Source organism: Astatotilapia calliptera, chromosome 3 (genome assembly GCF_900246225.1).
Source record: "Astatotilapia calliptera chromosome 3, fAstCal1.2, whole genome shotgun sequence".
NCBI classification, from domain to species: domain Eukaryota; kingdom Metazoa; phylum Chordata; class Actinopteri; order Cichliformes; family Cichlidae; genus Astatotilapia; species Astatotilapia calliptera.
In genome coordinates, this window is record NC_039304.1 from 8,385,653 (window position 1) to 8,399,339 (window position 13,687).

Genomic DNA, 13,687 nt, shown 5'->3' on the forward strand with positions numbered 1-13,687 from the left:
GACGCACACCTCCACTCTATAAAGACTCTTGTTAAAGAAGAAGAGTGAAATAGATACTGGTCTTTCTCTCATCCCTGTGGACACACACACACACACCTGGCAATCTATCATCTCACTTCCTCTCACTGTGTTTGTCCCTTTGTGACTCATTCTGTCTCTGTCAGCCACTTCTCCTTTGCTGCCATCCTCCCTCAGAGTATGACCGAGTGTGTGTGTGTGTGCACGTGTGTGTGTTCGTCTGTATCCCTCTGACACACTTGGACTGGCCTGTGACAAAAACAAGAGCAATCACACCCCTTCATGCTTAACATACACATACACAAACACACACACACACAGAAGCCCGCATGGGCAGATTGAAGGCTACGAGAAACGCTTGTGTGCATATGGTCGTGCTCTGCTGGGAGCTGGCCTGGTTTCTCTCTCACCAGTGTCAGGACTTCAGATGCTAGCAGCTCCAGCTCCAAACCCAACCCTGAAAGGAAAAGAGTCAGAACCACAAGGGACGCGGCAGATGAAAGAATGAATGACATAAGAGTGAATGCAGGAGCGTCCACGAGGAGAGAGACAGAGTGCAAAAAAGGTGATGCATATTCAACTATTAATGATTCAAATACGAAACACGGAAAGTTGGATTCTTGAAAAAAAAATGTCCTGGTTTATTTGCTGACACCTTTGAGTATTTGAGGTAACAGCATGTGTGCACGTTATTGTTCTTACCTCTTACCTGACCTTCATACGGCTGCGCAGTTGCCACTAGGAGAATTCATTTATTTGGAATGACAGGTGAGATGCTGTGAAATGAGGGTGTACAGTTCTTCAGCATCACAAATCAGCATTTCACTCACTGTCCTTCACATATTTTCTATTAAAATGTCTGTCAGAATACAGCCGTTAATATGAGTGAAGGTTGGTTAGGCTAATAGGAGTTTCCTGCAGTATCACACAGAAAGTCAATTCAGTTTCATTGAAAAAATTACCAAAGCAGTCAACTCAAGCCACTACGAAACCCCAACAATCAGATGATCCCCTATGAGCAAGCTCTTGGCAACAGTGGGAAAGAAAAACAGGAAGAAGCCTCCAGCAGAACCAGGCTTAGGGAGGGGCGGGGCCATCCGCTGCGACCACATGAGTGTGATGTTCACATGTCTGCACTGCATGTAATATTTTGTGCTCTACTGGACATCCATCAGCTGTCAGACACAGACTGAAGAACCATCTCCGACCCTGCCTGCTCCCTATTAGCTTCTGATGGAAAACTTCATTCCTGCATCCAAACATGTGCATTTTTCTCCCGCTGCCTGTCCTCATGACTATAGTCATGAGGACAGGCAGCGGGAGATAACACATACCTTGAGACACATAATAAAGAGCAAGAGCAGGTTTTATAAAACCTGCTCTTGCTCTTTATTATGTGCTGTGAGATTACAAATATCAATCGGTGCTTGTTGTTAATAGAGCTCTACCTTGTCGCGTCTGCTCGTTTGCAACTCGCTAATTTGTACTGCTCTCGGTTCTTTGTGTTGATCATTATTGAAATGAACCTGCTGCTTCTGTGTTCACAGATTGGTGTTTTGTTTAGGAGTTTTTTTAGTATCACCCATCAGCTTTTTTTCTTTTTTTCTTGGTTACTGCAGTGCCACGCTAATCTGACCCACTCAGTAAATCTAGCTCTCTGCTAACAAATAAATTCCACTTCCTGTTTCAGCACCATGTTAAAAGTTACCCCATGTTTGCTGAATGATTTCAGGGGGCGGTTTAGCAGCGATAGCAGTACCTCAGTACAGATCTGTGTTAAAAGGTTCCACACTGAGGCCGATGCCAGTGACAGTAAACTATCAGTAAAGCCGGATCATAAACCAATCAGCAACTGAGACAACTAAAACCTGTTAACATGTAAAGTTTTTCACACACTACTTTGGTAACCTCAAAAATAGGTTGATATAAATCTCCCCACTTCACTTGGCTGCAGTTATTTTACCCGTTATTGCTACAAGTTGCTGAATTTCAGTTTGGGTTTGGGTCACCTCACAGCCACTAGTGTCCTTCTGCGTGGATTTTTGTTAAGAGATGAAGAGTTAAAATGAATGATAACGATGTGATGTTCTGCTGGGAAGCATCAGGATCAGTTGCTTTTCCCCTCGTGCCCGACATCACCGGAGACCCCCACAGGTCCCGTTTTTCGCCCTGTTGAATCAGAGCTGTGTTGATGGACCTACACGGTATCAGACGGGTGTAATGCTGGGCCCGATCGATCCATGCATACAGTGATTTTTGTGAGCCCTCATGCATCAGTGGTTTTTCGACTCCAGCCCAGAAACCGCAGACTCCGGCAGAGAGGTAATTACTGAATATAGTAGCATTGATTGGCAGCGTGACAAAATAGGGTTTGATTGATTCAAAGCTTTATAACTTAAAAACGAGAGGCCGCTGTTTTATTTTACATCACCATTAACACACCGCTGTTTGTTTTCTCAACAATCAAACGTGACTGTTACAGAAAAGGAGGATTTGGGCGATAAGAAGGAGAGGATAAATACAAAATAAAGCGTTAGGAAGGCCGCGAATTGAACTCCCTGCTTCTAATGTTAAGCAGGTAACCCTCTCATTTGGTGTGTTGTTCTGCTCAGGAAAGGACTGGCATCAAACACATCTCAGCACACACACACTCACATATACAGGGGTCCTGCCCAGTAAGAGGGCATAAAATCTGAATAATTTCACAGATAATTTGGTTGTCACAGGCTGGCAATAGCAATAACAACTTTAGATAGAGAGCCAGCACAAAAGGGAAGTAGAGAGAAGAGCGGAGCGAATCACCCTTAGCCAATCGCTGTGTCTAAGCCAAAGTGGTGTTTGTGGGAGGATTAAAAAAAAAAGAGCTCCTTTTTAAGCCTGTCGAAGAAAATGAGGGGAATCGCTCTCATTTCCCCTTTTCTCCTGCTTCCAAATCGTTCCTCCTCTCCTTGCATCACTCAGCGTGACCCTTTGAAAAATCGCAAAACGTTTAACGTGGCGGCGGGATGATCGCGCGCTCCAGCTTCGGCGATGGTGGCATAAAATATGGGGTGCTGTAATTGGAATTATGCACTTAGAAACAGTTTGGGGATGTGCAGTCTATCCAGCACACAGGTGGCTTTCATCACCTCGGAAAGAAGCAGGCAGCGGTGCGCGTGTGTGGGTGTGCGCGGCCACATATTGAAATTGTGTGTCCTATACATTATTCAGATGCTTCGAGCCACCACATCTGTTCATTTCTCTGAGCGACACGCACACACACACCTGATGAACAATAATTACTCTGCTGCCTGGCACCCGTGTCACCCTCTAACATTGGCTTTGTGCGGCATGTAGTTTGTGAGGAGTGCTGTTTGTCACCTGTACGCACAGATCATAATGACAGAAATAGCTGCGCACAAACAACAAACTTGTGCAGGATAGATGCACCACAGTTTGCCGTGCATGTGCTCACAATTCCCGAAGAGGTGCGTGCACACTTTGGAGTCTGTGGAGCGTTTCGGAGGGGTGCTTACAGTACGTACTCGCTTGATCCCTGTGTCTTTGCGCGCTTACATGTGTGTGTTGTGTGCGGCCTGTGTTTTTGGGAGAGGAGAGAGAGATAAAGAGAAAAGGAGGCAGTCTTTTCTGTGGCGTCAGCCTTTGATCAGTGTCCCTCTGTGTACGTGTGTGTGTATGTGAACCAACCCCTGGTGTCTTGGAGGCAGATGAAACACTGTGCCTCTATCCGGGGCTCACAGAACACCCACTATCCTCCTCGCCTTTTCCTTTACTCTCATCTCTGCCTCGCTCTACCCCTCCCTCATCGCCCCCCCCCCCCCAACCACTGTTCGTTACCACAGCCATTTTAAAGGCTATTCATGCGGCGCCGCGCCTTTCATCTTGCATTGCTGCGTTTTCACCAGCTCCTCGATTTCTTTTTTTTTTTTCCTCAAGCCTTTTATCAGATTAGAGCAGACGGGGGTAGATGGGGGGAGGACGGGTGAAGTGGCCTGCTGTTGTGCACTGTCTCTCTGTCAGATGGACACAGCGTGGAGGTGCAGAGAAGACGGCGGCTTCGGCTGTTATGAAAGATAACACGAGGATCTGGGGTGTCTGCTGGCTCTGTGTGGCCCACTTCTCTGTTTTGCTGCTCCACCGGCACAGCCACTGTGATAATAGATGCTTCAAGAAGCTGCACAATAATGATTATTTCCCACCTTTGGACTTTGCTGCCAGAGCTTTCTCTTTTTCTTCTTTGTCCAAGAAACTGTGCTGACACAGAAATATTGCTATGCATTGCAGTAATTAGCCAAATTAATGACCTCATTAGCATAATTGGTTATGTTTAATATATCATGGTGATTACAGTAGGGCATTAGGCAGCTTATTTGCCTCTTGTTTGTGCTCGGCTTATTTAACGCACCCAAACATGCTGCTTATTTGTGAGTGTTTGTGGTGTTTTAAGAGCAGCACAAAAGCCGTAATGGAATGAGATGCTTCTCGAGACGCACTTTGATCTGTTTTGTTTTATGGATCGTAAAGGTGAACTGTAAAAATGAAAGAGAAAGTAGGAAAATATTGATTAATTATGTACTTGACGTAATTAGTTTGGTTACTGCCGTAAACTCTGTGCAGCATCGACAGCTCGTTTGTGGTGCAGTGCAATTAAAATGAAATATTCATGCACAAAAGGTGATCAGGTAACACCCCCCTCCCCTCCCCTCCCTCGCCCTGCAACAAACTTCATATTCCTCATCTCTCCATGAGCTGGATTCATGTGGACAGTAATGAGCTCACCACCTTTCTCGGAGCAGTAAACGCCCTCCCTCCTCAGCAGCAGCTCCGCCAGTGTGGGGGCTTCAGGGTTTATGGAAAGAAGTTTGATTATCCAGTTTTAATGCGTTCGTGTAGGTGCAGCAGGTTCGCTGGTGTGTAGTTAGACGAATATGCGAGTAAATTCCAATAACTTGTCTTCTTTTTACTGTAATTCTTTGGATGTTCTTGTGTTTAATAATTATTATCAGGTTTCTCTGTGATTTCTCAGTTATAGCCACTACATAGTCATGCCATAATATCAAGCATGTGTTTCTGTAGTATGTGATGGATATTTGGAGAAAATGCAGGTGGTCTTTCTTGTTTTTACCACAAGGTGGCAGCACATCCTCATGTGTAAGCCCTTAGTAAGTCCCCCTTACCCCCCTCTCACTTATATACCTAATAATTCCTGTTCAATTATAACATAATATATACAGTTCTTGGTTGTATTTTTAGTTTTTAATTTGGCTTGAGTTATTTGTCTTTATTTAGATTTTCCTTCCTTTATTCTTCCTCCACAGACAGATGATTAGACCCCATAAATACAGTCGGGCCTAGCTGTTTCACAGTGTAACCAGCGCTGAGCAGATTAAATGTGTAATAAATTAAGAAATGTTTATGTTGGTGTGCTGGCTCCCAAATTCCCGTTTATCTTGATAACACTACTGAGACACCCATAGCAGATAACGTACTGTATGTTTGTGTTAGAGCTGATCAGAGCAGCTACCAGCATACAAGTGTTCAGCTTCCACTGTAGCAGCTTAATTGATGACCTTTCCAGTGCACCTGTCTTTAATAAAGCTTTAATTAGAAGTCCCGTTAGGATCTCAGGGGCTGCCGGTTAATGGGTACTCAAATAGGAAAGATTTAGGTCTTTGGTGGAACAATCGAAGATACTTACCAGTAATCGTGAGAGGCAAATGTCGGCGAACGTCATAAAGGGCGAGGTATTATTCGGCTGCTCTGATAAACGGGACGGTCGTCTTACGGGGAAACTTCGGGAAGCGTCGGCTGCTTTATCGTTCCGCGGGGGGAATTTGATTTGAAAACAGCATTCTGTGTCATTATGAGGTACAATGAAGAAATTAAACTCAATTATATCAGACAAAGCGCCGAATGAATAATTAATGCACTAACAGTGCTGCATGCATAGAGTGGAGGTGTTCGGGGTATGTATAGTTCACATTATGTATGCAAATTAGGCCCCTGCACAGCTCATGAGAGGATGCATGTAAGGAACTGTGAAGCTTTGGCTTTTCCAATCAGACCACATTCTCAGTTAATTCAGATCGCTCCCTTTGAGACATTTGCTCATTTCAGAGTCTTCATGGGTGTGATGGGATACACACAGCATGTGTTTTGAGTTGCTGGGGTACTTTAATTGAACTTGAATATTCATGCATTTTTCTGTGGCACCTGTGTCGCTTTTTTTTTCTGTCCTACAATCTTCTGCCTGTGAAGGTAAATGTTTCTGTTTGGTCTTCTTTCTATTTCGTATCATGTGAGATGATATTTGATCTGGTTATTTGTACGATTCAGGTCAGGGCCTCCTACGTTCCTCAGACACACGGCTGTCGTACTCTGAGTAGGTCTGTTCAGAAGTTGCTGCTCAATGACATTAGAGAGAGAAAACGTCATTAAGAGAGGGGCTGAAAAAGCACTTGCTTGTGCCACTCCCTTTGTTGTCTCTGTGCACCGGCTGTGACTCCTTGTTGATGACTGATGGTGCTGCACACTCGAGCGCTCTCGTTCTCTACAATCTTGCAGTTCCCTCCCAGAAGTGGAGCTACAGGCCAAAGTGGGAATCACTTTCCTGACAGATGCTAAATATTAAAGCTACACTTCCCAATAACATCTTGTCTTGTTCTCTCTTCATCCCCCTCCATCCTCCCCCCTCCTCTTCTGAAAACACTCCTTCACCTTTCTCCTCCCTCCATCTTTGTGTCCCACACATAAGGCTTCCTGAGCACCGGAGATCAGTCTGCTAAGGGGAACTATGGCCTGCTGGACCAGATTCAGGCTCTGCGTTGGCTCAACGAGAACATAGGCCACTTTGGCGGAGACCCAGAGAGGATCACCATCTTCGGCTCTGGAGCTGGGGCCTCTTGTGTCAACCTCCTCATCCTCTCGCATCACTCTGAGGGTAAATGTCATGTTTTATTCCTCGTACACCACATATTTTTTTTAATATCTTTTCACCACCTTTGCTGCTTTTTCTTATTTAAACCAACATTAACTACCAGCTACCAGCTTGGATCCACCCTGTTAAATCAATGATCAGAGGGCCAGGTTAGCTTATTTCCAGCTCTGTATTTCATTCTTAGACTTTGGCGGAGATGCTTTAAATGGATCAGCGATGTCTTATAGAGGACCAGAGTGCAGCTCCTCTGTTCATCCTCAGACTGAAACAGCCATTTCAGCTCTTATCCCCCTTTCTTTAAACCAACTTTCTTCTGATTGTCGTCTTATTATAAACAGAAGGTGTGAACAGCAGGAGGGCGGAGCTTCTTGGCTCATAGCTGTGTGCCTGAGATGACTGCATCAAGGATTTTTGCTGTCTCTGACATCACACAGAGCCATAAGAAGAAAAAACTCTCAAAAATCAACATCAGTTTCACGTATTTCGTTTACTCTGGGCTGGATCTGATAAGCTTAAAGATTTGTAGTTTTTTCCCGTCGTTTATTTCTTTTCACAGAGACAAAACTCTAAATGAACCAACATCCGTCGCTATAAATCACACCTTCACTCTGCTTAGTGGCCAGATGTGTGCAGGCCAGGCGCAACAAAAAATGAAATACAGGATGAAGGTGTTGTGCTCTGGACTAGTGAATAACATGGAGAGTTGTTTATCTGTGCAGTTTTATTCATTTACAGCAAACTGATGCAGTTTGTGTCCTCTGCACATCTGTGGTGCTCTGCTGCGTCACACAATGTGAAGCATGTCAGACTACGGAAAGATGTGTGGTTCAGCTAGAGACCGGGGAGGACCACGGGGAGGACCATGCCTCCTTTAACATACATTTCTCGACTAATATATTTTTGTCCTTTGCGTACATTCTGTCTGAATGACTAAAGTTTCTGTCCTCAGTCAGTCAGTTCAGCTCTCTTTAGTGAGCCATGTTTTATTTAATGTAAAATATGATTGTCACGTATAGAAGCACAGCGGATAGCTTCCAGCCCAGAAACAGTTAAGTCCTGTGATGTTCACTTGACACCTTTATCCCCAAAGGAAAACACTGCTTGTCCTTTGAACTGAACAATTTAAGCAGTCGTGTAGCTAATGTGCGAGCGGAGGTTTGATCCACGTTATGTTATTCATTTCTTTGGAGGATAAATGGCGTGGGAGCTCCAGCATTACCCTGAATTACCTGCCTTTGGCGTGCGCTCCTCTGTCCGCGCTTCACTGCTCTGCAGCAGGAAGTCTCTCTCTCCACTGAAAATCCAACATCTATCTGACCTCGTGCTCCCCATTACCAACAACAAACCCCGAGGGCTAAGTGTTAACACCGCACCGCCAAAAGACAGAGGCCGACAGACCAATCGACTTTGATCGGAACTGAGATCAGCGTGGCCGACGATCCGCAGCCAAACGGTCACGCGCTCGCCGCCTTTGATCATGCTGTTCTTGAAGCTGTCCTCCTCCAGTCGTGGCTCCTCTGTTCTCTCGGCTGCTCGAGGACTCTCCCTCAATATGTCTCCCCTCTCTTCATTTTCCGTCTCGCACACACAAACTGCAAAGGACAGAAACAGGAAAGAAATGGTGGGTGAGAAGAACAAGAGAAATTAGAGAGTGTGTTCACACAACCACGCATCTGTTTCAATTACTGCTCTGTGCGTGCGTGCGCGTGCGTGTCTGAAGCACCAAGCAGACGTCTGACTTGTCTCTAATTTTGACTCATTCTGTCGGCGTAGATGTGCCTTGAAAACAAATGTGTTGTCAAAGCTTGAATGAGCATCCGTGCGCTGCTGCTGTGTCACTGTATCTGTTTAACACAATGTCTGTAATTACCGCTGATGTCTGTTAACCCTTCACATTAACCCAGACCACCCCCAGACTTTCCTGTTGAGCACCCCTGTCTGATTGCATATACACAAATATAACCTATAAAGCCTGGTAACTTCACTTCTTTAACACTTTGGAGGGAAAAGTTTGTATTTTCTTTGTGTTGCTAAGTCATGGTGTGATTAGCATAAGTTAAAAGAGGTAAATAACTAGCCCGACATCCCGCAAAGTGACTAATATTAAATGGGTTATTGTAACTTACGTGCTTTCATTATTATTATTAGTTTTATTAATGGGAATACTTTATATAAAAATACACATTTTAATTATAAGTCCATATTAGTGTGTGTGAATGTGAGAGTGAATGAATAATGGAATTGTAAAGCACTTTGGGTGCCTTGAAAAGCGCTATATAAATCCAATCCATTATTATTATTGTTATTAGTTGCTTCTGGTCTCTTTATTAGTTATCATGAAAAGATGTAATAACAGCTTACAATTCATGGCAATATTCCACAGCTCCATGACCATTAGTTCAGTTATCCTTTAAAAACCTTGTCATTACTGCATAACAACAGTAAATAACAGTTAAAGTATGAGTGCTATGACTGATGATTTTAAGTATTGATGTGTAAAGTCTGTTTGCTAGCATATCATTTTTCATGTTTATTTATATAGTTAACTTTTTAAGATTGTATGTTTCACAGCCCTGTCATGTGTTAGTCAGAGGTATTCTTTGTTCTCATTGGTGGATGTGGAATGTTTACCTCAGTACTCAGTACTTCTGTGACTACAAGTCATTGGTCGCTGGTTTCCATGACACCACTAGTTCCATGTGTACAGCCCTTTAACCCTCTCAGGCTCAAATTAAGTTTCTGTTGCTAATGCACAAAAGAATACCTGCAGTGGTACTTCTGAGTAAAAAAAAACTCATAAAATGTGTGTGGGGTAATCAGGTTGTTAGCTTTTACAACGCCTGCCTTGAGAGGGTTAAAGGGTGGTGGTGCCATCCTGCAAGATTAATAACATGTAGTAAATGTGGGTGACTGACCACAAAACTACAGCTAACTCAGAACATATTCCCTGTTCTAAAGTCAAATCGTGCCCATGGCTAACAGGTTGCTCAGCAGTTATTAAACAGCAATAAGAAGGTTAGTGAGGAAACTCTAAATGGTCTTCTAGTTGTAGAATATGCAGACTTAGACGTTAATGCTTAATAAACATTGTGACTGATGAGGAGCCATTCTGTCGCTAACATGCTAATAAGCAGCTTGTCAGTTGTAGATTTATGTGCTTTAATGTAAAATGTTACCTTTTCTTCACATTTTCTTTCTCTGTGTGAATGAGCTCCAGAGATGTCTCTAATTATAGTGTCTAACTTGCTCTGCTTCTAGCATTAATGCTAATCCATAATGATTACGTTCCAGCTCCAACATGAGCTCAAATTAAAAAAAAAAATCTAAAGCACAACCTTAAAAACCGAGGAATGCCGCTGTTTACCCCTTTTGTCTTGTTGCTGACAACCAGCCTCACCCCGTCCCTCACTGTCACCTGTCTGTCCTCATGCCTGCGCTTTCTCATCACCCCGTCGTCATCTTCCTCTTCATCAGCATCTAATGGCGTTACATCAGTCCACTAGACGCCACCTGTCTGTCATGCCTCCCCCCCCTTCTCCCCTCCACCAGGGTGCCAGGTAAGGAGTCTGTCATCCTCACACTTAATGGACACCAATCATGTCAACAACACAGTGTCACAGATCAGGGCTGACATCAGAGGCTTACAGGACGGATAGCAGGACGTAGGGAGGGGGTTGTTAGTGATACTGATATGAAGGTTAGAGGGAGGCAGAGGACAGTAATCAGTATCCATCCACAGTTAAGAGGAGTGAGACAAGGACAGGATGAGAAACAGGAGACTATGCTGAAGAGGAGAAAGAGGGAATAAAATGCTTTGAAATGGAAAATACGAAAAAAGCAGCAGCCAAGTAGAGCAAGGTTTCAAGCAGCGAAGGCAAGAGGCACTAAAGGAGCGACAAAGAAACTGATTTTGAAGACGAATAAAATATACCCTCTCTGTCTGTCTCTCCTCCCCTCCTCGGCCTCTCTCGGTGCAGATATGTAGGTATAGCTGTTTCCAAGCTACTTCTTACTATAATTGATTTCCCAGGGAAAGAAGGCTCTGCAGCTCTGCTTAATAATTAACTGACCAATCTTCGGCCCAGGAGAAGGGAGAGAAAGAAAAAAGGGAGCCCGGGAGGAAACGAGAGAGAGCCAGGCGGCCCCCTTAATGAGCCACTTGAGTGGTTTAAACAGCACAGGACAGCCAGAACTAAAGGAGAGAGAGAGAAAAAGAGGGAGACAGAGAGGGGAAAATACATCCAAGAGAAGCTTGGAGGGGGGGGAAAGCAGCTCAAGAAAGGAAAAAATAGATCTTTTGACATCTCAGATGAGCTTTTTCCCAGTCCTGCCTCCACTTTTTGGAGCTAAAGCTCCATAACATGCTCCGTCAGTGATGCTCTGGGTCTGTAGTCCCATCCTGTGTCTACCAGCTTTTCTCTAGTAAGAAACGTGATGACGAAAAATTGTTAAACTGTATTTTTAATCAAGTTCTCTAGCAGAAAGAAAGTTATGTGATTTATACATCAGGCATCCTCCCTCTGCCCTGAACCTCACCAAAATGTCTTTCTTTCCCACGTCTTCTTTCAGGTCTGTTCCACAGGGCCATAGCGCAGAGTGGCACAGCCATCTCCAGCTGGTCCGTTAACTACCAACCCCTCAAGTACACCAAGATCCTGGCCCGGAAGGTGGGTTGCACCTACGCAGAGACGGCTGACCTGGTTGACTGCCTGAGGCGCAAGAACTTCAGAGAGCTGGTGGACCAAGACATCCAGCCGGCCCGCTATCACATCGCCTTTGGGCCTGTTGTGGACGGAGACGTAGTTCCTGATGATCCAGAGATTCTCATGCAGCAGGTGAGGGTCTGATAACAGCAGCCGCACATCTCTGTTGTGTTTTATTATCCAAGCAAAGTGGTGAGAACTCCTGGGATCAGCTGTGACGTGAAACCAAAATAACTGCAGAGAAAATAACTGCAGTGTTGGTGATGTACATGATCAGGGTGTTATACTTTAGACACACTGAGACGTTTCTCTTGTGTTGCCATGAGTGTTCGCCAGAAGCCCAAAAAGCAAACAAATAAGACTTTATTAAAGAAAAGTATAAACACAAGTACACGCAAAGATGAGACACAACTATAGAGACAAAGAGCGATCTGACTGGGACAAGTAAAACTAACTGGGAGAGCCGTTTTCTTCCAACAATCGCTACCAAAATGAAACAGGAAGCAACAAGAGACAGTAGCAAATAAGCTAAATGTAGTCAGACCTGGAAAATGTTAAGCTGGAACAGAACCTTAAAGCAGCAAGATGTGATCCTGTAATTCAAAGCTGACAGAGAGTCGTCGAGGTTTTCAAAGAGCAGGTTTCTCTTCTCAGTTTGATTGAAATATTTTCATGTGACAAGAATAAAAAATTCTTCTTCTTCTTTATTCATCCATCCAGATGGTATTTTGGACCATCTTCTAAGTGAAAAACTGAAAAAGTTGATTTGTGTGTATTATTAGTGTAAGTAACCACTGCTGGTTGACCAGGATTTTTAATTACAAAAGAGATTCTTAAAAAGTTTTATTATTTGATTAAATAAATGCTACATTCTGAAGAGATTGCTGATGCAGTCAGTGTCATTAATGTGAAAGTCATTTTGGAGACGGGGGAAGTGTTTTATGTAAGGTGAAAAAAATCAAACAGGTGTGCAGAAAGCAGTAACGTGAAAATCACTACAGTGACATATTGTGTGTGAGAGGAAGAAGTGTGAGTTTTGCAGCTCTATGCATTAATCGACACTGCAGACTTTTAAAAGATCGGCCCTGAAGCCGTGACCTGCAGAACACGCAATATGATGAAGATCATGGCCTTAAGAGTCAGTCTTGGAATCCTTGAAAATGCTTGAAGTTTAATATTGTCTTTTCAAGGTTTGAAAAGTGCTTGAAAGTGTTGTAACTAAAAGTTACTGTGACTCAAACATAGAAAATTTTGATTTTTTTATTTCCCACACCTAATTAATTAGAGATTATTTTATTGAAGTCTTTAATAGCATATAACACCCAAAATATGCTTCGGTTCACATTTAACTCCAGAGAATCATCAATCAAAACATGGATATTACCTGACCACAGATTCGTGGTGACGTCACTGCTCTTTTAACTGTTTGGTGTCTTTGCTTTGTTTGCTGGTTGTAGAAATGGTTTATTTGAGCTTTGAGCTGAGATTCAGAGATTTCTGTGGACACTGCTCATGTCGGCACTTATATTTCTGACCTTTTCTTATAACCCATTAAACATCATCTCCTCCCTTCTGACCCCATTTTTGGTGGTGTAGGTACAAATGATCAGGCATGACATTCTCATAATAAATAAGATACTGCAAATAATTATTTCTGCATTTGTGCGATTGAAGTGAATTGAAAATGTGTATGAAATGATACTGTTTTAAAGATTTGGCCTAAATAAATTTGAAGTGAATGAGTCTAAACATGATGACCTAACTAGTGATACCCTGACACACACAAACACACACTCACTCACTCACTCACTCACTCACTCAAGCATGTTATGCCACTTTCAGCTGAAACCATGTTTCAAACCATATTCCGGGTTTTTAGTTCACCATTTATGAGGTTTCAAGAAGAAAATAAAAGACAGATCTGAATGTTTGAAAATGTTTTGGAAAGATTCTGTAAAGATGAGATGAAAAATACTCAAAGGATAAATTTAATTGGTTTATTATTTAGATAAGAATATCAAGCAAGTAA

At 43.3% G+C, this 13,687-nt stretch overlaps 1 protein-coding gene across 5 annotated transcripts in view; it reads left to right on the forward strand.

The window, feature by feature from the left end:
* The window catches only part of nlgn2a (neuroligin 2a), a 238,861-nt gene that overhangs the window by 219,487 nt on the left and 5,687 nt on the right, over nucleotides 1–13,687 (forward strand). For all 5 annotated transcript variants that reach the window (XM_026161610.1, XM_026161606.1, XM_026161607.1 and 2 more), the window contains 2 exons: nucleotides 6,773–6,958; nucleotides 11,525–11,790. In XM_026161610.1, the coding sequence (XP_026017395.1) occupies nucleotides 6,773–6,958; nucleotides 11,525–11,790 (452 nt within the window). The remainder of the gene's footprint in view (nucleotides 1–6,772; nucleotides 6,959–11,524; nucleotides 11,791–13,687) is intronic.